A 25,426-nucleotide genomic window follows, 5' to 3' on the forward strand; every position below is an offset into this window, starting at 1 on the left:
TTTGCATTAGTTTTATTCTATACATAAATGTCATCTTCAGCAAATAAAAAGTCATAGCAGTATAAATTACTGAAAAAAAAAAACCAGCATAGTAAATAATTACAAAGCATATTAATAAAACAAAAACTTATAAAACATTTTTGAGTACTTTGGTCACATACTGGTAAAATTTATTTTAAAAGCAATAATCAAAAATGATACATATGTCCACACACACAACACACAGAACACACAGTTCATATATAAGCATCAACACTTTAGTTTCTCAAATTTGTTACCACAGCAGTATTTAGCTTTCTTTTTAATAAAGACTTCCATGATTTATTTTAGGAAAGAGGGAAAACAAAAGTGTAATACATTCCTAGAAATTGGAGCTGTAAAAAAGTAAGTCTGCAAAAGTAGAGCCTTTAAGCCAAAAACTTAAGTGGTAACAGCTAGTGTTAGTAAAGTTGAGATTGCACATACACATTTTTGTGCAACCTCCCCTCCACTTAGTATTGTGTTGTCTGAAGGGAAAATGACCAAATCCTGAGAAAAATTCAACTGAATCATGTTCCAGTATTAGAATACAAGAGAAGTATTCTCATGCTGGTGGTCACATAGAAATTGTTTCCTCCTTTCCCTAAATCAGCAAACAAAGAGGAATAAACCTCTCCACCTATTCCAAACTTAGTATCCTTAAGACTGATTCCATCTCACTCTTTAAAAATCTGTATTATTTCATTTTCATATGGCAGATGTTTGTGCAGCTCCTTGCTGCAAGGGGTGCATGGCAAGGATTTCCAATATCAAAGTGCTGAACATGTAACACACCACATTGTTTCAACATCTCAACTCCTTTGGTAAAACTGCATTATTGACAACAGACCATAATATAAAATTACCAAATACTGCTTCCCCAAAAAAACCCTGAACAAGAGCTTCATCCTGTCTGTCATTAAGTGGCAGAACAATGAACCTTTACAAATACACCACTGGTTGTCTCCAATGGAACAGTAAAAACATTTAAACAGGAATATAACAAATTGTAACCCTTCTTGTTTAGGTATCACTTGTATGTGATTTTCAACACATTATATGGAAATGTTAAAGAAATCCTTAAAAACCCAGGGTTTCTTCAGTTTGCAAGATGATATTTTAGTATTATTGAGATTAAAAACTGAGGGAGATCATCTGCATACTGGTTGATTCAGTTTCCCATCAAACCTGATGATTTGATTAGTGCAAATTTCCCACTCTGTGAATTTTCTCGTTTGTTGTAGTAGACAATACAGTATTCAACTCTATTTTTTTCCCACAATATTTATTACCTATGTCAAACTCAGATAACAAAACAAAGAAAACAACTGATAAGAAAACTTCCAGACAGTTCAAATAGCATTATTTTGTATAAAATGTATTTATTTTAAATTTTCTTATTGTACCCTCTGCTTCAGATTGCCAGTAATATGAAATATGTAAATACTACCTAAGAAAAGGTATTGGTACTGTAAGAGAAGTGTAAGAGTCAAACACACTTTGTTTTTGTGCACTTGACTATCAGCTTTCTAATGCTCCCTACATATCATTTTATTGGTAGTAGGAACACAGCTCCACTCAAAAATTTCAACTAATTTTATAAAAAGGTAGAAAAATATATTCAATATTTGTTTAACCTTTCTATATTCACCCTATCATACAGGAATCTTACAAAATGCTTTAGAATAATTTATTCCCTGAAAAAATACCAACACCTGCACAGCACCTGGAGAAAGGTCTCGGTGGGAATGTACAATCCAGTATTATGGGATCTTGAAGGTGTTTTTCTTCAGGTTTACAGCCATGTCTTTTCACAAGTAAACCAAATAAATCCTGAAGAAGAGCTGGTGATGTGAAAAGTAAATTACAAAGTCTGACCATTAAGCACAACAGGATGAATTCCATGTTTAGTTGTCACATGCTGATAAAATGTCACACAAAAAATTTTCCTTCAAGGGTAAAAAAAAAAAAAAAAGATAGGATTCTTAATTTATGTTTTTTAAAATTCTCTTTGTGCTCCAGTTAAGCAATGACATCATGGGTATCACTGTTGGGTCTTTGGCGTAGAGTCAGCGGGGGCAGAGGCTTTCCATAGAAATCTGTGGAAGAAATTCCAGAGCAGAAGAACACATCAATCTGTCACCTACCACCTTCCTGGCTCAAAGAATATTTACTAAATTCTTACTTCCATAATGAAAGCCAGGTATTCTAGGAGTTTAGAGCTAATTCCTCCAAGCAAACTTTCAGACCTAGTGCTAATTAATGTCTAGAGATGGATTGGCCAAACGAGGGTTTAATTACATTTTGTTATACATGCATCAGCATTTGCAAGATCAAGCCCAAAGGGGATCTGTAAACATCCCTAAAAATAGGAAAGGAGAACTTCAAAGTGTACAATAACAACTGAAAAAATGAAACAATGAAATTTGTATGTTGTTGTATTCAAGACTGCACTGCAATATAGTTTTAAATTACAGTAGTACTGAGCAGAATCCAAAATTTTGGGACCATTTATGCATGGCATTTATCTTCCAAGCTAAAATAATTTTCTAAAACAACTATTTCAGAATTTTTAGATAAAACTGCAGCATTTCCTTCTGTCAATAAAGGAATTTAAAATGGCAAAATTGTACAAGACAAAGTTAATAAGTACATCAGAAGAGAGTAACACATGTTCTCAAACATTTGTAATGGATATAAAATAAAAAACCCATGCAGACTGGAACATGCAAAGCACTGCACAAACAAAAAAATATGGAACATGGTAAGAGGAAGAAGGTAGAAATCAAGAAAAAAGAAAAGCAGCTTTTTGAAGCATTCAAATCTCAGTTCTGTTTATACAGACCACCTCTTCCCCAAGAAAGCCTTGATGGCCTGCCAACACAAAATTCAGCTTTAATAAATCATCATTTTCCAAGAAGAATATATCCCACTTGTCCTGCAGATGCAATAACTTCTGTTAAAATTGCATTCCTGAGCTAAGATTAACAAAAGCAAACAAATTGGGCTACCCTGCTTGAAGAATATGTGGACCTGTCTGTAGGACTGAGGTTTTAATTAACTTTGCATTTAGTTAGCAAAATGAGAACACTTTTATGTTATTGTCATAAATATTTTGATTTCAATAGCACTAATTACAGCAGCAAGAAAACTGCAACACATGATTCAAAGGTCAATGAAAATCTGTCCATTGGATTTTTATTCATGCATTTTTTGAGGTCTGGCAGAGCACTTTAGGACTGGCAGAGAATTTTGCCTCCTATAATGAAAGAAGTTTAACATTTTTGTAAATGTATCCTCCTCACTGACAATAAACAGGCACTCATCACCTCATGTTGTGCCAAAATTATTAGCATGACTGGAAAAATTGCAGTCTTCAGTGAATATAAGTGTGTAATTACAAAGTTTGAATGTCTGAAAAAACTTTTGAACCCACCTCTGAATTTTGGGCAAAGGCGAGGGAATGAAAAAAAACCCAACACTGATTTATTTTTCTGCTGAAGGGACAACCAAAAATAAGCTGATGTTCAGAAAGATGCAATTATTGTAAAAAAAGAATCCAAGGCAGGATCCACTGGTCTTAGGGAAACTCTGAGTTTCCAGTGAGGAGCAGGTTCTGACTGTGCAAAGTACGTAAGAATTCATTGAAAAACATTGTTGTGTGAGAGAAAATGGGCAGGGCCAGGTGGGAAATTAAATCAGTGCAAGATGGACTTGGCAGTGCTGGGGTAACAGTGGAACTCAAGGATCTTAAGGGTCCTTCCCAATCTCAATAATTCTCTGATTCTGTGGATCTCAAATTGACAGAGTTAAAATCCCACAGCTGCTTTAAGCAAAAGAAAGAAATAAATGATATTTTTGGAGATCAGGACCTAACTAAAGGTTTGACAGTGGTGGGCTATGAATGTGAAGAACTTTCTTCATTTATAAATAGTGCTTTCCTAATTTCAATTTTCTTGCTAGAATTTGCAAGTGTGAATCTTGTGAGTGGTTCAAAATTCCTGGAAAAAAGATAAATCTCCCAAAGAGCAGACAATGCCTTAAATTCAGCTATAAATTCTGAGTACTTCAAGTTTGCTCTTACACCTCTGGTCAAGAGATAATTTCCCTACCAACATATTTGCCATTTTCAGCTTCCAAAATTATTTAATAATAATTTTACAATTTAGCACCTAGCTTAAGCAGGTTTTTCCCTCTTTGTTCCACCCATGCTCTTCCTACAGAATGCAACACCTCCATTAGGCACAGATAAAAATTGAGTTCCTTTTCTTCCCCTCCCTACCTCTTCATCTGGCTTTCCTTTCTTGTCACCTTCTCTCTATTTGCCTTTAAAAAAAAAGAGCAAGATGTGTTTAGGATCAACATTACAAATCACATTTTAAGCACATGAATTTCCTTCCTGTGAGAAATAAATATTTTGGGTTTAGAAATCTTATTTCCCCTTCAGGCATCTTTTGGTTCCCTGGCAGAAAAGCTCCTTGGTTTTGTGTTCCAGATGTCTCCAAATTCACTTTTCAAAATTTGAAAAATAAAAATGTAAGAAAAATGAAGAAACTACCATCTCAAACTCAGGAAAAAAATGTAATGTCAACACATGAAAAAGTCTTCCACAATCTTCCAAAAATAGAAAATAAGTCATTATTGAAGCAAGAAATCAAGACTGTCTACTGCATCTTGATATTTCCAGTTAATTTTTTTCATTTTAAAAGCAGTATGAATTTGGACTCAAGTAACTGGCCCCATTACTCTTTGCAATATATCACTTTCTAATTTTTAGGTGCAAATAACTTCAGATCATTAACAACTTCTGATATCCCATGCCACTTTAAAACTTCATGAGGAAATTGGAGAGAACTCATTGTTTTTCCTAATAAAAAAATCAGACTTGAAAAAAATCAAAAAGATGCTTTCTACTAAGCAAAAGGGAAAGCTTTTGGTCAATGAAAATTGGAATTTAGAAATGAAAAACAGACAAAGAATGAAGTGAATGTAGAAGTGAATGGACAATGGTTTAAAAAGGTACAAAGCTCCAAATACTTTCAATTACCAGGATGATGTGTTTCACCAAGAGGCTCAAGTTTTCCAAGTCTATTAAGTTTGGGAGTTCCCCATCCAACTACAGGAAAACAAAAACTGTCAGAGCATTCCACGACTGCACAGGATTATTCTGAGCTGTACAGACCCCACATCTCCTTGGGAGAAATCAAAGCATTTAGAAATGCCCAAGCTATGCACTACATTGCATCCATGGTGAAGAACGATGAAATACTTCAAAAATAAACTGATTAACCTTAAAAGTATTGATATTTTGAATCACTTCAATGAGTAATCAAGTTTCTAGCTCTTTTTTTTGGGAAAATTTTGTTTTCCCCATGTAATAGGCCAAATTAATACTGCTGGAAGTTCATATCATGAAGTGGGAAACTGCATTAAAGATTTTCTAGAGAGGAAGATTTAGTAGCTCCTCTCTGTATGAAAACCAGCCCAGTTTCATCATTCACAAGTGAGACTTTTAAAGGATTACCAACCACAAATTGAGACATCAATTACTGTTTTTACACTTACCTGGTGGAAGGGCTGCTGGTGGTGTAGGATTCTTGGGAAGAGATTCCTCTGTATTAACAGGTTCTACTCTGTGGCCCCTTTTTAATTTGGGTTTTTTACTTTTTTTCTTGTTGTTATCTACATCCAACAGGAAAAAAAAAAATTACATATCCTACAGTTATATTCAGGTAATATCCTACATCAGATTCTAATACAATTGTTGGGGAGACACATCAGAGCTTTCAGTCCAGACTTAGACATAAAATTATGGGAAATGTTAAATCACACAACATCTATTTTGCTATAGAAAATGAACTGTGCACATAAAATCATGGGAAATATAAGTCACACAACATTTTACTATAGAAAATAAGCTGTGGGCATAAAAGATATGAAAACTCCATGTTTCCATGAAGAAATTCAACTTATATAACCTACTCCTGCATTTTTGTGTTTCCAACAGGTGACATTGGTATGTGGAATCATGACAAATAACATGGACAGAAGAAGCATATGAAAAATCACATGAAATGGTTTAAAAGGCAGCAGTTTTACCTGAGTCAAGGCATTCTGAGGCTTGTTGGTCACTCTCTTCTGCATGCTGCAAAAGCTGGGCAGTTGTAGAGTTGCACCTTTCCTGCCTGCTGTCATTTGTGTTTTGGCTACTGCTACTTGATAAGTGGTCCTGCTCTGCTTGGGATTTCAAGGCAATTGTAGCCTTTTCAGTCTCCAACTTTTGTCTCTTCTTTTCCTTTTCCAGCTGTTTTTCATTCTAACAAAAAGGACAAGAATATTTTAAAATTACTGCTAATGCTGTAAACTGACTAGTAGGACAGAAAGGTTATTAAAAATGAAAATATTCTCCAAATATCTTACATTTAGCATAGAATTTATTTTCAAATAGATGAAGAAATTAAATTTCCAATATCCTATCCAGATAAAGGGAGAGGAAATTATAAAACAAAAGGATCTTTAGATTTATTGCCTGTTTTCTTGTTTTATTTTTGGTCCTATTAAAAAAAAAAAAAAAAACCAAAAAAAAACCCACCAAAACAAAACAACCTTCTACTTTCTTTCTCCTCAATTACTTTTTTAATGTGTTACTTAAAAAAAAATACAGATGTACAGAGCCTAAGCCTACAGAAAATGCTATCCCAGTTTGGATAAATACCTATTGTGGCATACAACCTCAACAGCAGGCTGCTTCACAATTCTGTGTCACTAAATCACCATCTCTGCAATATTCACAGCTGCACTTTTATTTTCTTGCTTTTGATGTTATTGCTAAATGGATTATTGTGCATGAAGCTGCCTTGACATGTTCTGTGGATATGAGTGCTTTTGTCTTGGAAAAAAGCAAATGTTTGAATTACTTGCTGGAAAAGTTTACGTGTTTCTTTAGATTGTGTTATCTCCAGGCAACTGAATTAAAAAAAAATATGAACTCAGAAATGTAGGTTAAGGAAACTTTATAATGAACGTGATTTTCATATTTCAAAATTAATAAAAAATTCTCAAGAGTCTATTTTTAACTGAAAAGAGGTTATGCTCACAAATCTGAATAACTGAAGAAGACAGGAAGATTTGATATGGCTCACCACATCACTAAAACTCCTTAGAATAAATTAATAGACCTTGAATATTTTCCACTTCTGAATCCCAGCAGTTTAATTAGGAAATGTTTTCAGTAATGTGTTTACATTTATTTTACTGTGTCTACAAAACTTTTGTTCCCCAATCAATAACATGGGTTTTCTTATCATGAAAACATTGATTCAATGCACAGAAAACAAGGCTGCCAAGATTAAAGTAGGAAATAAAGAAGTGCTGAAGAATTAGAACTCTTTCAAATGACCATTTTTCTCATTGCCACTCAGACATTTGTTAGTGCATTTCTCAACAGACCTAGACTTCCACACGTTCTCCTACCTCAGAGATTACAGCAGCTATAGGCTGGAAGGGGTTTTCACATTTCCCAGGCTCAGGCTCTTCCTCCTCAGGTGCATTTCCTTCTTCTTTTTCCCTTTGGCATTGTTGTTGGGTTTGTGTTGTTTCAGTGGTTTTGGTGTTTGGTTTTGCGGGTGTTTTTTGGGGGCAAGGGAAGGGGAAAGAGGGAGAATGAATAAAGATTTATGAAGAAGCCATAAATTTTATAGAGAACAATGTCAGCCCTCCTCACTACACCTCTCAGTGTGGCATAAACCCAACACAATCCAATATGGTCAGGAGGTTTTGTGTGTGCAGAGAGTTGTAGCAGATTAGGAGCAAACCAAGTTTTTAGAAATTTGTGAAATATATATGAAGACCATGTCAAGTTGCAGCTGTTTAAAAGGTACTTTAGTAATTTACTTGCTTATTTAAACCAAAACAGCCAGAATATAGTCTAAGATACTTCCCAGCTACTTCTCACAGTAACTGAGACTCAAAATTCTCTGCCAATATAAGGTAGAGGAGAGGACAGGGGTGCTCAGCAAATATTTTAAGAATGCCCCAGTAATGATTCACATCTTCACAGGCACCACAGCAGGGTGCTAAAGACCAGAAAGGGATTTGAAGGGGAGTGATAAATCAGTTATCCTGCTTTCCCTCACTGCATCATCTTTAGTTCCTTCATGCCTCACCTGCTGGATATCCTGAAGTTTATTAAGCATAGTATTGAATACATTTTCATATTTAGTCTTTGATATTCACATATGGGTTAGAGAGTCTAACTTAATACTTTATTTTTGAAGGTAACTTCAGATTAAATGACAGGAATTATTTTTTAGGTCAGCCTTCTGTGAAGTTATATTAGTAAGGCCAAATTTATCCCACAACTATCTCGCAATTCTCATTCAAAGTGCATTTCCAGCATGCAGCAAATCAAATAAAGGGGATGAAGAGGCAAAAACTTCAAGAACTACTCTTGTAAGCTTTAAATCCTGGATAGCCTGATTCCCATAAGATCTATGCACAGGAATGACCCAAATATCTCAGAGAGGGGAGGAAGGGATGGAGTAAGGATCACAGGAAAATACCTCTGCTCCCGTATCCTCCTGACTCGCTCAGCCCGTTCCAGTTTCTTCTGCTCCTCAAGTGCTTTTTGCTCTGTTGTGTCTCTCTGGATGCGCTCACTTAAGGCATCAAAATCTTTTGCTATGATATGGAGAAGCCAAAATAATCCCTTTTTGATTGATTTGTCAATTTTTTTCCCACAGCCCATGATGGCTGAGCAAGGCTCCTGTAAATATATGGAAAAGGAGGGAAAAATTTGCAGTTCAGACCACATTCCTTGACTGGAGACAAGAAATTAGCTGAACAATTACTGTTGACTGTGAAGCTTGTAAAACACTGAGAATTATGGGTTATAAATAGTCCATGCTAGATTTATCAATCAAAATGGAAAAATCTGAGATGAAAGAGAATCAGCTATGCCTCAGTTCATGAAAAAAAGTTCAACATGTTCATAAGCACCTCGGGGGTAAAGAAAATCTCCTGTGAATTTGTCAGAAAAGCTGTCAAACCAATTTTTTACATCAGAACAGGCACTGCACCTCGATTGGAATAAAACTTTTTGTCATTATACTCTCAGCAGCAAGTGAGAGAAACATGATCCAGACAAATCTGTTGAAAGAGAAATGCAAACCTCATTGAGAAAATAGTTCTGAAAACACATCTGGTAAGAAAAAACTGAAGGACCAAGAGTGCCTCTCTTGAGATTAAAGCACTTCAGGGAGACAGGATAATAGCCTTCAAAAACATGAGGCAAAACTGCAAATAGGAAAATAATAATTTGTTTCTAATTTTTCATGTCAGGAGGACAAGTAAAATAGGCTTTAATTGGGAAAAACAAGGCAAGGCTTGATTCAAGCTTCAAACATGGGAAAGATGTTCTCTCAAGTTCTCCTGGGAACTGCTTTCAAAATGTTTTGGAGCACTGTATGTGTCTTTTAAAACATTCTCAGAATAACAACTGAATAGAACAGCTCTGTGTATGACAATTCACACTGATCGTGTTCAGGATTTGTGTTTATGAAGATTAAAAGAGACTCTCCAATGCCAACAGCTGAAAAACTCTCAGTGCTGTCTCCATCTGACAAGAATTTAAATGACACCAGAATCAGATATGGAATGTACCATTTACAACAGAAAAAACCAATCAGTTATGTTTAAATTACAGTTCAAATATGAGTCCTTTTCACTATGGAGCCCTGCAGTACCCTACCTGCTCAGGAAGGAGATGTGTAGAAGATGTATACAACTTGTTTCTCTGAGAAAACTGAGATCAAACACTGGCCAGCACTAGGGAAATGCTCTTCTCAACTTGCACCACTATTATTGTTGCTGAAGTTTGGTTACAAAATATAAAAATTTAGAAATATGGAATCTACAGACATATTAAAATAAGAAAAAGAGGAAGGTCATTCTCACTGACACTGTCCAAGAGCAAGACAAATTACTCCTTCCATTTGCTTTCATACTTTGTGGGGAAATTTAAAGATCCAGTGGAAAACTAACTACAAGAATAAAAAGAAACCAAAAGGTTTTTTGGTCCTTGACTAACTTTCTGTCTTGTTTCACAATGCCTCTGTTTAAACTGACCCCAGGAGTCATCCTACTGAAGGAATTTGGGGCCATGTTTATCTTTGAAGAGCCTGGTAAAGAAGGTGTCCATTAGAGTATGAAACAGTCTTAGGAGTGTGTGATCTGGTGTCTTTCCTAATTACACACAAAAGATAAATAAACAACAAGAACAGCATATCAAAAATTAAGTAATTCAAATGCATTGGAATCTAGTATCTTTCAGGTCTTTTTTACTGAATATTTTTCAAGAAAATATTTTTGGTACAGAAGCTCCTTGCAAAAAAAAAACCAAGGATGAACTTGCAATTTTTATTTTTATGACTGCTGTATGTGCATAGTGCAAAGAGCACTAACTGAAGGAAAGCACTCAAATGATCATGACATAATAAACGGAGCTATGCCCTGCTCTAACTCAGCTATTAGAGAAAATAATATGTAGTGCTCTATAAATTTTGCAAATCTCCCTAATGAATTAAAATTATTTTTAAATTTTAAAACCCAAAGCTTAAATGGTTTTGCAAAACTACTTTTTATCTTGGTTAGTAACACCATAACCCTCATTATCTTTCAAAATGTTTTTTATTGCCATCAGAAAAAGATTGTGGAAGTAAAGCCCTATCTAAGACACTGGGAGATTAAAACAAAGGCCTAAAGAAAAACTTCAGGGACTACTAATTTGGATCTATTATCTGAAATATTGGCCAATATTAAGCAGCTTTCTTAAAGATTTCTGGTTTTGGCTCTCCCCACAATGACTTCCTGCTAGGTTTTTTTCTTAACAGGACAATGAATATTATATCTAAATTTCAGCTGTATGCCACATAGCCTAATTTCCTACCTTAATGGAAGCTTTACACAGATATGAGAAAATACAGCATCTTGACATCTACTTACAATTTGACAGAGACACTTGTGTTCATTAACCAGCCTTTCCAGAGATAAGGACTCGATTACATCTGCCTCTGACAGAGCTCCTTCTCTGTCCTGCTTATTTGCCAGCCTAGAGGGAAGATCAAAAGAAACATTCAGCATCCTGCCACAAGAGAGGCTCTCCCATCTCCAAAAGCTCTGTTTGTGACAAAGCTAGGAAGAAGAAGGGGAAGACTGAGAAAGAAAAGATGAAATTCCTTGTTTCAGCTTTAATTATTTCTTCTACCCAATAAGCATGTTAGTCTATACACCATTTTCATCAGATACTAATGTTAGATAATCACCAAGGTGCTTAGCAATACATTAATATTATTTCTAGAGAAAGCAGTCATATTTACAGTTAAGAAAATGGACATAAAAGACCATCCTGCTTTACATCTAAATCAACACAGGATAATCTGTTGGAGCCTCTGGATGAAAGTCACAGCTTTGCAACTTCCCAAGCCATGAGCATTTCCCTCTTTAAAAGTGCTTCAGGATCATCTCAGCTCTGCCTGCTACCCAGCAGGCAGATGATGCCTAACAGTGTTTTGAACTTGCTCTTCCTGAGTAAAACTTAAAGTATAGAGGGAGGAACTTGCATGAATGGCTCTAAAAACCGTATTTTATTAAACAGAGGAAAGCAAAAGACTCCCACATGACTCACAAAATAAGCATTCTGTAAGATGAAGATCATTGTCGTGTCACTTATATATGGTAGGAAACAGGACTCTAGAAGACAGACATTCATTTAGGAGTATAAAATTACAATCCAACCTTATTTTGCACTTTCTACAACATTAACAATCCGAGCTAGAGTGCTGCACAGCATTAGAAAATATGAAATTTGTACTTGTTTCTTGCTAATAAAAGAATTCCACTAAAATAATGTTCCTCTGAAATTTAGCAACGTTTCAATGACATGAGAACTCCAATTCAATTTTCTGGATAAGAAGACAAATATTTGGCTTCCATGAGCTCAGGTTTTGGAACCAGACATCATAGCTTTCCTCCTGAAATCCCAAGTGATTATCAGGAACTCAAATGCTTTTAGGGAACTTAGGCCAAAGCTTGTACTTTGAATTTATGTTAATTCCTTGCTGGGAAGGAACAGTGGTAGGAATTCACTCCATAGTTACCAGAACTTGTCAGCACTTCAGTTTGATCTAAGACCTTCTTTGTCCCTATTCTCCAGAATTCCAGTATGAGAGCTGCAATTCTTAATTATTTTACTCCCAAGAGATTTTTCAGCATCAAAAACATTAGAAAAAAAGCTGTGTTGCATCTACAGCCCAAGACCCCACATTCCTTGACACCATTACCCTCATGAGCTTGGATTCATTATCTAATCTTTCATCTTCCTTTTCAAGAAGAATTTGCTTATGAAGGAGACCATAGAAAAGCAGCTTCTCAAATGTCAAGTCCCTCTCAATCTTCACCATTCTTAACTGTTTATGGTCCAAACCATTCAAACCATTCACTTATTTATCATCATCCTGGGGACTAAAATCCCTAGTCCTACTGATAATCAGAACATTGCTTGTTTGGTCTGCAGAACTGGTAAGAGCATAAAACTCTTCCCTGCCCTTCCTTGATAATGAATTCCCACTTCTTAAAGAGAGAACTTCTACATTGCTTTGTATGATTTAGTGCAGGGATTCCCAAACTGCTGCTCAATGCATATACAGAACCTGTGATATTTTCAATATGTTTATAATACTCTGGCACTGCTTCTTTTCACCAACCAGCTAGAGCAAGACTTGTCCTCTCAGTATTTAGCTATGAAACCAAAGCTAGACCAGGAAAAAACTGAGATGCAATGCAATAAAGTAATTAAAAGACTGGAAAAAAATTACCTCCACTTTTTTTCTCCCCCACATAACCTATTTTGTTACAGTCTGAAAATCTTACTGTGCTGCCTCTTAGTGTCAAAAAGCATTCCTCAGCAGTGCTGTCAATTCATCTAGAGCTAATTGAAGGAAATATTTCTGAGCAGTGTTTGTTGCCACAGCCCATTCCTCTCTCACCTGAAGATTAAATAACTGCACTATTTGCACTATTTTTGCTGTGCACAGCCTACAAAGCACAGCTGAAGCAGAATGAAATGCTGGTAAAGCTGCAGAGCTCAGTGGCAGTTCGACACTCACATCCCACAGCTCGCAGTAGCTGCTGATTTTCAACCTCCAACACCTCAAAAGGTGTCATATTTGTCTTTCTGGTCGATTAGCTTCCACTTTCTCTGCAGCAATACTGACAAAAACATGTCTGAGGTGCTGTACCTGGAAAAGCAGCTGTCTCTGCCTATTCTCCCCAGGAACTGAAGTGGTTTTGCTGAGGTCCATCTACTGCTGAACACCCCTGCCCACTTCAGACTTCGGGTCAAACTTCTAAACAGACTTCAAGTATTTTCAAGATTCTGTAGTAAAACACATTATTCTTCAGGGGCTTTTCTTTCCCCCCATGAACAGATCCACCTACCCTCAATAATTCCTTTTCCCTCCATGCTTTGGCGCAGAAGAAAGCAAAGCCTGCACTTGCACTTGAGCTTCCAAGTTGGGCAGTGCTCCACTCGCAGCTCCTAAGGGGAGCTGCTCCAAGGCACTTCCTGCTCTGGGCACTGCGAGGGATCCGCCTCCCAGCAGGGCTGGCTTGCAAACAGGCACAACCAGATTCCCCAGGCACCAAGTAATCAATTTGCCTGTCCCCTGCAGTTGCAGAAGGCAGTTTCTCTCTCTGCCACTCCTGAGGATGATCACACTTGGAGGACGATAGAAGAATTAGAAGCAGGAGGAATGAAGGAAATACTTCATGGAATGTTATTCAAGACACGTTGCCTAGGGAATATTCTGGAAAAATGTTTTTGGGATTATACTGAAGCTTAACCTCAGGAGTTCCTGTGTAAAGGGTAAAAGCCACCAGAACAAGATTCAGAGGTAAATACTCTTACTTAATGTTTCTAAATTTGCAAATATCACAAAAAGGCTTTGTAGTGGGGTTTAGAATGGAAATGTCCTTAAGTGTCAAGATATAAAAATAACGTATGTTTGCCTTGCAAAGAGTTAGGTATTTTGTGGGTGAATGTGGACTTACAGCTCTGCTGCTCTTGCACAGGAACACCAGGGTTTGAGGCAAGTTTTATGCAAAAAACCCCTTCTTTAGGTAATACATCAGTTATCTTAAAAGACAGACCTTGATTTTAATTTTCCAAGTTAGCTGAACTTCATATATAGCAATTTTTTATGTTTAAAAACCTGTAGGAGGTATATATCAAAACATACTTGAAAGCACAGCAGAGTGGCTGTTAGTTTATCATATTACATTTGCTGAGTAAGAAGCTTTCATCCATAAAATCATGCTTGGCTTATTTCAGTTTCACTTAGAGTATATTTGAATTGTCTTAGTGTAACAAACGTACCTCATGCAAGAAATAAAGAGAAAGTTGGCATCTACTGCTTTTAGATCAAGTAGGATTTTTCTAAGCAACTGGAGAGCTTTTCAACTTTGAGAGTCACGGGAAACAATGTGGAAAGGGAGTGTTATGTGTGCATTGGCACAACTGACATCTACAGCTCAGTGACAATATTTCTCTTAGAAGCCACTTCTGCCAGAGAAAAACAGAGTCTGAATGCTGTGGAAGTTCCTTGACCTGTCTATAAAATCTCAATTACTGAGCAAAGAGGAAAAAAAAAAAAACCACAGAAACCAAACCAGTATTAAAAGTTTACTTTTCAATACAGATCTGTAAAAATGTCTCAGATATGCTACTTTGGGTGTTATATTTATTTAAAATCAGTGATCACAGCCCTAAAATTCTGGGTCAGATCTGCATAGTGTCCATCAAAATTAATGAAGAGCAAAGCATCCCTGAGGTCAAAATACTGCAGCATCAGAACAATCTCCATAATTGAAAACAACTATAGGAAAATGAATCTTTATGAGAATGGTTTACCTGCAATAGTCATTAAGGCCACTTCAAGAAGCCATAGCTTTGAGGGATGAGAAAACAACGACAGGACCTTTGAAATTAACAGCAGTCTATACAAGGGGAAAGAACAATGCCATATTCTTCACTCTACAGTGAATCTTCTGTTTAAAGTGCTGCTCTACCCTTTTTTCCCTTTGGAATTTTCATCTCCCATGCATTAACCTTTTTCTTGGGCAATCCTGTGGACAGCCATCACAAGGATGTTTTATTTCAAAGAAATGAGGCCTCAGCAGATGCAGCATGAAAAACTTTGTCTCCTTATGCTTTGCTTATCTTAACATCCACGAAAGTCAAACTCCTGACCTACACACAGGCAAAAATAAGTGACTTGTCTGCTTGTTTTGCTTGTTCCTTCTTCTTCAATTATTGGCAGTTCACGAGGTTTTTGAGGAAGCCACAGAAAATATAATTCTTCATACTTTTAACAAACAAACAGAAGAACAGACCAAGAGTTTCAAGTGGCCCATGGAAGGCACCCTTGATGAAGTCTGAGCCTGCTCTGTCAGATGATTTTTTGCAGATTGCCTTTCAAGTGGAAGTGTTAACAGATCTTCAAGCACATACTTCTTTAGCATTTCCAGCCCCTGCCTCTTCTGGATTGCTGACAACAGTGACAAACCTATCAGTAAATTTTGATGGTTAACATATGGCTCTTTCTGAAATAAAGGGTCTTAATTTCAATTCATGCCTTCAGTTCTCATGCAAAACAATATTTTGAATATTATGGTAAACTATAATGAGAAAAAGGTTAATAATCTTGTAGCACTTTATTCGTCTGCTTTCATGTAATTTCAGGGAGCTGTAGGAGACATTTCTGTAAGTCAACATTTTCCCTAGACAGTTCCTCCAGGTCACTTTTAAATAAGAGAACAGTTAAAACTAAGATTCTTAACTCCTCCTGTTTACAATATCTCTAGGCAACTTCAGTCTCATATTAGCTTTTGAACTGTCATAAGAACAGCAATTATAATTGGTTTCATTTTCTTAAGTGGCCTCATTCTCACCACAGGTCTGAATCATATTCCTATTTACTGAAAACGTTTCTTGACACACTGCTCTGCTATCAGTTCAATCCCACCTCTTAGTCAAACAGGCTGCAGCCAACAAGGTCTGAGCTCACCTAAAGCAAGTTATGTTCAGCTTCCAGATGTGTAATTGCAAAACAAATGGCAGTAAATGATACAGCAGTATATTTTTGGACAAGATGAAAAAAAAAAGTGAATTGCTTTCTTATGCTCTATTAATTCTTGATACATCAAACCCTAGGCAAACTAGAGTATAGTCAAATTACCTGTATGGGTTTTTTTAAAAACCTGCCTTACATTTATTACAGGTGAGTTCCAAGGCGGTGATAGGCAGCTCTGTGGTCTGACAGAGATGAAATGGGAATGTAAAGCAGGTGGGATGGTGCACGGCACAAATTCTGAGTCTGCACTTCCACTGTCAGGAAGACAAATCTCTCACACCACTTACAGCAATACAAAGCTGTTAAGTATGAGTTCAAACTACATATCCTATTAAATGGAAACAATTCCACCTGTACTCTATCCTGCTGCAGCCCTTTCTCTTGCTCCTGTTTTATTTTCAAGTACTGCTTTAAAATAAATCAATATTTGGACCTTAATGAAGTGATCTGTGGGCAGAGGAGATCATGACTTTCTTTCTAGGTTTCTGTGACCTCTGGGTTTGTGAGGACTCTTGAAGGGCACTACTGGCAGCAAATCTCTGATTAAATAGGTGAAAAAAAATCACCATCAAAACATGAATGTTACAGATTTGTGGTTAAAGGCCCAAGAAGATCTTGAGTCTCTTCTCCTTCTCTCTATGTCTCTTGGAAACCTCACTCCAGAGCAGCATGATTTGGCTATACTTTTCCAGCAACTTTGGCCTAATTCTTCCCCACCTTATGAATTCTTTGAATACTCAGGTCTGCTTTACTACATTTGAATTTCTTGGTTTTACTCAATATCCACATTTCTCCACCTCCCACTTCACACTAATTAGAGAATTCCCAAGCCACCTTGCTTCAAATGCAGTATTTCTATTCTTGTAGATTCTGGTAATTTTGGTTTCCCTGGGGAAGTCTTGTGGCAGTTTTTACACGGTGATAGGACAAGGCTGAAGTGTTTTAAATGGAAGAGGAAAGATTTACATCACATGTTAGGACAAAATTCTTTACTGTGAGGGTGGGGAGGCTCTGGCACAGGTTGTCCAGAGAGGAGTTGTGATCATCCCCTTTGCTGAAACTGTTACTGATTTTGCACTATCATCTCATCTGTGGCATATTTTTAGGCAGGGGAAGCTCTCTGCCTTTGGTATTTGCTTGTTGAACCACTCCCACACTTTCCACAAACAGAAACCTGAACTTACAACTATTTTTAAGTATGTTTTTCCAAAGACTTATCTTACAACTGACATGCTTAAGAGATATTTTCATCGAACCACCTTGTGTCTTGTAATCCTTGGTTTAAGCATGTTTGTTTACAAGGTATTTAAGTCAAAGGAAACTTTACAAACAAAGGAGAAACTAAATGTAGCTTACAGCAAGATGTCCTACTGTAGTAACTTCAGTAACAGGGCAAGATTCCAAAACACCACCAAACAAGTTCTTTCTTTCCTTGTGAGAACATGAGAGCACAAATTGAATTTCAGCTCAAAACACCAGCCTTTCCCAAAGACTACTGTAAGGATTTTAAACTATATCCATTTAAATAGTATATGTGTCTCACTAATTTTTTGTTGCTGACTTAAGACACTTCAGCAGTAATCAAGCTCCAGAGTATGACTCCAAGATTTACTCATTGCCATTGTGCTCAGAAAAAAGTTAGATAGGTTTCTTGGCACCACATGACAGAGCTGTAATGTAATTCTACTGCAGCTTGGAAATGAATAAGAATAATAATAATTTAAAAAAATGTTTGGGATGCACGTAACATGAAATACCCTTGGGACACATTGCCTGAAAGTCTACCCAGTGGCCTTAACTTACTCATAGCTAAGAATCAGGGAAACAAACCTACCCTTATTTATGGTGCAATCATTAAAAAAAAAACACCCACAAAAAAACCCTCCCCCCCCCCCCCCCCCCCCCAAAAAAAAAAGAAAAAAACAAACCCAACCAACCCCACTAACAAACAAAAAACCAGCAGTTTCAGCAGAGGTAAAGAAGGCAGCATGAGCCAGAACAGAGATCATAGATATCAAAGAGCTCTTAAAGAGACAATTCTGATCCTTGATTGTCTGCAAGTCCTCTTCTCTGGAAGAGACTGCAGGATGGTAAAACCAAGGTAAGCTGGCAAATTGTATAAAAGATCAAATAGAAACAGAGCCTTTGCTGACAGGCATTTTAATCAAAGTGCTGAATAACTAAGCAATAGTGAACAAAAGCAGAAATTAAAATGAACAGGAGGCATTGGTAATTTGGGGACTGGGGAAGAAATAAACAATCCAGCAAAGCCAAATCAGAAGACATTAAACCCAAGTACAAGCAGAAACAAAAGCGTTCCATACAATTAACTTTCCTATTTCACATATCCAATTATGTCTTTTAACTTAATGTAGCCCCAGTCTTATTTTTGGATGTAGGCTCCATATTTCCTGGGTCTACTGATAAATTTATCAGACAGGTGGAAGAACATTCTATGTGGTTGCTTTGCAATTAAGCAAGTGGACCTTTCAACTTCCCCAGTCAAACATGGCATCTCTTTACATGGAGAGACTGACATAACCCTGTTCCTGAGGAACAACACAGCCAGGTTATCAGAACGCAAAGACTCTTGCAATACCTTTAAAATATATTTAACAAGGATGCTTCTGAACCTGCCAACTATATCTAGCTATATATAAAGATGCTTCAAGAAGAACAAACTTAATCACCAGTGGATTTGCATGATAATAACTGCAATGGGCAGTGAATGTAGGGGCCACATTAAGTCACTGGAGTGCTTTTAATCCACAAATTCCATTTATTCCACTCTAAAGAATGGGCATTTTCTCCCTTTACTGACAAAAACTTCCAAGGAAAGTGAAGTGCTTTCATCTCAATCAAAAGAAAAACAGGATGTGCCCCTATATACAGACACATAGGACAAAACAAGGACTCAGTAAATGAACTGAGCTTGTTGTGGAACACTCGAGAAGCCAAGTCAACAATTCCCAAGGTTATCTCTCTCATGAAGACATCCTCATTTCTTTGAAACCAGCATGTGTTCAACTGCCAGTATAATCAAGCACAATTATTGGCAAGCCTGTTCAGTGGCAGGCTTTGAAGGCAAGCCTGACAGAACAGAAGATATGAAACTAAGATTCAATTGCTTACATTCCAGTCTTTTGTGAGACTGATCTTTAAACAAGAAAAAAAAAAAGTCTCCAGTATTTTCTACTCACTTCTCTGATATTTAACAATATTTGCAGATTTGTTTTGCGGTTCTGTGAGGTTCCTACCTCCAGCCCCAAGGAACACAGCTATTTCAAGAGCAATGCACCAATTCTCTTAGACACAAGAAATTCTTGTCACCTCATAGCATAAGTTCCTTAGAACTTGCTTGTAATCCCAGGTTTGCCCAGCCCTGCTAAATTAACATGGGTCAGCAGATGTGTGAGGCTGGACTAGAACAGATTTTCAGGTCACTTCTCTGAAGCCCTGTTTAGCAGCCCTGGGTCCTTTCACATGCCCCAGGCTGAACTTTCCCTGTTGGTGGTGCCAAGCAGCTCTGGAACATTCCTGAAGAATGTTATCTGGGAGAAACTGCCTGACTTCTGCCATGGGGACATTCACTGAAAAGTTCAGCAGTGGAGAAGCATTAACTGTCATGAAATGAACACATTTTGAATTTTCCTCACCTGAGAATAAGACTCCCCATTAAATAACTTGCAAACTTGTCTGATCACAAGTCTTCTCTTGATGTGAACCAACAAACACTAAATTCAAATATTAAGGAATTAAAGAAAAAAAAAAAAGCAGTAAGGAAATTCACACTAGGGTATAATATCAACATACTTTCTCATGACTAACCTCTGAAGCATTTTAAGTTTTGTTTTCAGCTAATCCTCCTGCAGAAAGCCAGATTTAAGTCTGTGAAGACGTGTCCACACTGCTCAACTCCATGACTTAAACAAAAATCTATTTAGAGACTTTAAATATGCATAGGGGAGCAGAGATACCACAGCAGTATCATTTGGAACTGTTCAAATGCAAGAAAATAATTTGCATATTGACAGGTTACTGGATAGACCCTTTAAAGTTTCTCAGAATGCATCTTTTGGATATTATTAAGAAATCTTACATTTGCTTGCTAAGAAAAAAATAAAATCTGTAGAATCAGGGTTTAATAAGAGTTGCACCTGTTTAATGCTACAATTCCAGAAAACAGCCCTAAAAGCTCTGAAACAGCCAAAAGATACCACTGAGCTGTTTAACCTTTATGCTTGAACAGCCCTTTGAAAGACACACATCTGATTGAACCAGAAGACCCCAAGTAAAAAATCCCATGATCTTCTAGTCCTGAACATGTTACTTCTTACTGAAATCTTCCATTCTTGATCAGAGTCCAAGGAAATCATTTATGTAGAGTTTGAGAAAAATACCTTCTTCCCTACAATTAAAAATAGCTGAACTTAGTTTCCATTGGGCGTGTTTTAGAAAATATCTTGGTCTTAATTGTCTCTCCAGTAAAGCTTGCACAACAGCTAGGGAACAAAACAAAACTATATCTGCTTTCTGTTAAATAAGAAACAGCACTGAATTGTAGCCCACTGTGGTTCACAATGCACATTTGCATCAATTTTATGAAGAATGTAAATGACAGTGTAAGGGTAGATAACAGTAATTAAAAAAAGGCTTAGAAAATCTTCATGCTGCAACATTAGTGATATGGATTCAACTCCACAAAAATTCAAACATAAAAAATTAATTTATTTTCAGGCTAAATTATTAGAGTTCTTAAATGATGAGAGTTCTGTTGTTCTGTTTTGTTGTAGCTAACTGCTTCAGTTACTATCTAACTCCCCAGGCAAGGAAAATTGAGAAAGGTTTTTGAGTGTGGCCAAGTTAATAATCTTAATTCATGCCAGAATGCTGATTCGTTACAAAATCTGTCTCTTAATCTCAAAAACTGAAATATTCCCTGCTGAGAATCCAAAAATGGCACAGCCACACTCACTTCTACTTCCAAAAAGATTTATAGCTTGATTAGTTTTCATCAAGTAAAGAGTAATGATAAAATAATTGGAGTTAGTTCTCTTTTCCTCCCCAAAATAAAAGTCCTCTCCACACTGCTCTGGTCTAAGTTCTTTGTGCTGTATCACAAATATACCTCAAAAATGGTCTTGGGCTACAAATCACAACTTGTTCAAAATACCCCCCATTCCAACTCATTACTACTTTTACTTTGGTGCAGAGAGAAGTAGCTCTAATCTCCAAAACTACTCTTTATATATACATATAACCACTAACATTGATTGTTGTTACATTTTGATTACAGTGCAATGAAACAAACCAAACAAAAAAGATACCGGAATTAACATCCTGTGTTGCAAGAGGGAAAAAAAAAAAAACAAACAGGAAAGAATCCTGACCACAAAAACCATGAGAGATCGTCTGCAAGAGCTGAAACAGAAGGCTAAGGAACTACAGATGGGTGGGGAAAACAATGGGGCAACTGTACAAGAAGAGGAGCAGGAGGAGTTTGAACAGCAGGCCATTATTTATGAAAAAGAGCCCATAACTGAAAGGCACTTACATGAAGTCCAGAAGCTTCAGAACGAAATTAATAATCTGGTGGAAGAAGTCAATAAATTCAGCCAACAACAAAAAAGCCTCGTGTCTTCAATGAGAAGATTCAGCGTTCTCAAGAAGGAATCTAACATAGCGAGGGAAATCAAAATGCAAGCAGAACACGTACGCAGAGGTTTGGATGAGCTGTCGAAAGCCGTGAGGAAAGCTGAGAACGAGCAGGGGCCAGCCCGAGCCACGGTGAGGATCCTGGCTGCCCAGCACGCCTTCCTGTCCCACCGCTACCTGCAGGCCATGCTCGCCTACAACGAGGCCATCGCCGCCAAGCAGGACAAGTGCAGGACCTTCATCCTCCGCCAGCTGGAGGTGGCTGGGAAGGAGGTGTCTGAGGAGGAGGTCAATGACATGCTCCAGCAAGGAAAATGGGAGATTTTCAATGAAAATCTACTCACTGAGGTCAAGATTACTAAAGCTCAGCTGTCAGAGATTGAGCAGAGACATAAAGAACTGGTCAATCTGGAGAACCAGATCAAAGATGTGAAAGAACTCTTTATCCAGATCTCACTTCTGGTGGAGGAGCAAGGGCAGATGATCAACAACATAGAAATCTACATGAACAACGCTCAAGAATATACTCAAGTATCTAAAGAAAAGTTTGGGCTTGCAGTCAGGTATAAAAGAAGAAACCCTTGCAAAGCAATTTGCTGCTGGTGTTGTCCGTGCTGCAGATGACACCAGAAATGAACTGCTTGAAATACCAATGGTTCCTCCACACCAAACTGATCTTGGAAAGCACTCTTGGGATCCCTCAACTGCTTCACTTTTCTTCCCATTTTCCCTTCAGCAGAGCTCTCAGGAAAAACTGCATCCGTTTTTCAAAACGGAATAAAGAATTTTATGGTTTTCACAGAAACACGTGAACTACAGGAAAGGATCAAAGGATAAAAGTGACTTTTTTTTTTGGTTCTTATGAACTTCTTCAAAGTTTAGAAGTTCTAAAGTTTAGTTTGATTCTTCAAACTAAAACAGTGTGGCAGCAAACTCCCTGTGCCCTTAGGAGGCATTGAAAATACTGTTAATCTCAAAGACAGGATTCATAAAAATGTTTTTCTTACTTTTCACAAAATAATAAGTATTTTTAATTGCCTCGTGGTTTTTTATTATTTATATTTACTTGCTCAAATTCTAAATGTTTTTTTTCCCCCCAGGAATCTAAAATTTTACAATATAAATCTCCACACATAAAGCAGACACCATTAGTAACAATCCAGAATGGGATGCCTAAACCAAACAAGAGGTCAGAAAACTTATCAGGAATGTTTCAATACTACATCTATAGGACAAGTTCATAAACTTTTCATAAATTGACACAGAGATACTTATATTATTCAGCTCCACAGGCAGAGCCCTACCAGGATAGGGGAATATGATCCTTAATTACACACTCACAAGGCACATTCTTAATGCTGTCTATCCCACCTGAATAATAGCAGTCTCGCTTTTTCTAGCACAAAAATTAGTGAAAGAATAAAAAATATAACTCCATCCTTATATCCCCTACTCCTCCCCCATAATCTAGAACCAGAGAATGATTTAGGTTGGAAGGAACCTCCTGCAACCAACTCCTTTTGGAACTGAGTGAGAAGTGGCTCTCCATGCAATTTAACAGACAGTAGCAATGTAACTGAGACAAGAAAGTTATTTCCAAAAAGAAATATAAAAAAAAATTCTACACTAAAACCAAACAGCAAACCAGAAGTGTATTCCTGAACTGCTTTGTGCTGTGCAAGGAAACAATCAATACCACTTTATTTGGATGGTCAGAAGACAGAGAAGGCTGAACAAACTGCACTGCAATTCAGCAAGACACTAAGTGAACTGGATGTCTTTAGTTGAATGTAGTGGGGAAAAAAAATAAAAATCTACTATCACATTGTGGTATTTAGAAATAGTTGGATTCCTTCCATCCCAGATTAAAACTGCAACTGAAATTAAATGCTATCAAAATACAATCAAAGGTCTGAACCTTAAAGTAAAATATATTATTTACACAGTAGCAACAAAAAATAAACTTAGATGATGACACAACTGAAGCTATTTCATTAAATACTCCCCCCTTAACTGGGATATATATTAAAAATACATATATGTTCCAAGGGCACAGTAGAAATTAGCCAATAAACAAGAGCTGTACTTCCAATAGTGGAATAAAACTCAAGTCTTCAAAATTCAAGCTTTAATACTTAGGAAAAAAGCTGCCTGATGAAGTCATTTCCAGATGTAAATTGGTTAGAAACAGGCAAAACAGATAAAACACACTGAAGGAGAACTGGAAAGTGAGAAGGACTTGTGGAAAACTTTCCTTTGATTCGGGGGTACTATTAACTGAAAATAAATGGTATGAAATAATAGTATGAACTACAGTTCACACTGAATTTGATATTGAACATTCAAAATTATTAGCAGCTGAAATTTGCAGTAATCACTAAAGTAACTTTCCAGTGTTTTCAGTAGTTGCATAAATAAGCAGAAAACCAAACAAATTAAAGCCCAGCTGCAAGTGTTCTATGAAGAAAAGTGAAACATTAATAGCTATAATCCCTTATCACCAAAATAACAGGTAGAAAGTGGCTTTTCCCTAACAAAATACCTGCCCAAAAATCTCCTTGGTATAAAATATCAGGCACAGCACATGGACTTGCATTTCCTCTTGCACATGCTCCATGTCAACTTAAATAAAAACCCACAACCAAAACAAAGACTCCAAACAAACACAACTAATCCCAAACAAAACCAGCATTTGCCTGCATAATATGATGTCTGTGTGCTTGTTTCTGATAAAAGAAAGGACAAAAATAATCCTAAGTGAAGAAAATCTAAGCTTGATGTAAGCCTTGAGGACACTGCCAGAAGAATTTACCCATAAAGTGGTAACACTGAACACTAAAAAACCCCAAATGACAAGTTTAACATCTCTAAGTAATTTATACCAAGAGACAGTAAAAGACAATAGTATTACATTTGAGGAAAGTGGTCTTAAAATGATTCTGTGACACCTCCATGGGCAGCAATAAATAACAACATGGGAGAGCAGCAATTAAATTTGTAGAAAATATCACACTGAACATCAGATTTCCTATATTCCTATATTTCTGTGAGTATTTACCATCAATTTTGTGTCCACATTGTGCAATTCAGCCTATTCTGCACAGATTAAAATGCACTAATTAAACAATGTAGCAAGGTATTAGGGAACTTAGTGCTACATGGATAGCAAGTATCTCATTATTAAAAAACCCAACAAAACCAAAAAACCCACAAACAAAATCTGAACATTAAAATTAATATAACATTAAGAAAGGCTAACTTCCAGCATAAATTTGGAAATCTGACAATACAGGAGAGAATTCTTAACTCAAGAGGGAGGCTCACACAGGAGCATAAACCAAAGAACTACTGGATCCCTCCACAAAACTGGGATACTGCAAAAGCAAATTCTGATCAAAGCTTGAAGTTTAATCTAATAAAAAGTATTAACATCAACAAACTTAGTTTAGTCACCATTAGAGCCATGAATAAATACACTCTGCCTTCTGATTAGCTACTGATAGAAATCAAAAGGCAGTATCAAGATCCAGGGTAGTGAGTGACTTCTCTGCAGGTCCAGTCAGCCA

General features: G+C 36.8%; 2 protein-coding genes across 2 annotated transcripts in view; one reads left to right on the forward strand and one right to left on the reverse strand.

Annotated features, from left to right (window-relative positions):
• ARL13B (ADP ribosylation factor like GTPase 13B) overlaps window positions 1–25,426 on the reverse strand; it is a 31,543-nt gene continuing 6,117 nt past the window's right edge. Inside the window, 7 exon segments of the mRNA XM_041480256.1 lie at window positions 1–2,117; window positions 5,066–5,134; window positions 5,584–5,700; window positions 6,118–6,334; window positions 7,492–7,585; window positions 8,580–8,782; window positions 11,020–11,125. Of these exon segments, the coding sequence (XP_041336190.1) occupies window positions 2,041–2,117; window positions 5,066–5,134; window positions 5,584–5,700; window positions 6,118–6,334; window positions 7,492–7,585; window positions 8,580–8,782; window positions 11,020–11,125 (883 nt within the window). The 3' untranslated portion in view covers window positions 1–2,040.
• STX19 (syntaxin 19) lies at window positions 13,766–22,763 on the forward strand. The gene is made up of 2 exons (XM_041480255.1): window positions 13,766–13,967; window positions 21,502–22,763. Exon 2 carries the CDS (start codon window positions 21,606–21,608, stop codon window positions 22,482–22,484), a length of 879 nt encoding a protein of 292 aa, XP_041336189.1. The 5' UTR covers window positions 13,766–13,967; window positions 21,502–21,605; the 3' UTR covers window positions 22,485–22,763.

The sequence above is a fragment of the Pyrgilauda ruficollis genome, unplaced genomic scaffold, assembly GCF_017590135.1.
Source record: "Pyrgilauda ruficollis isolate IOZ18807 unplaced genomic scaffold, ASM1759013v1 scaffold50, whole genome shotgun sequence".
In the NCBI taxonomy this organism is placed as follows: domain Eukaryota; kingdom Metazoa; phylum Chordata; class Aves; order Passeriformes; family Passeridae; genus Pyrgilauda; species Pyrgilauda ruficollis.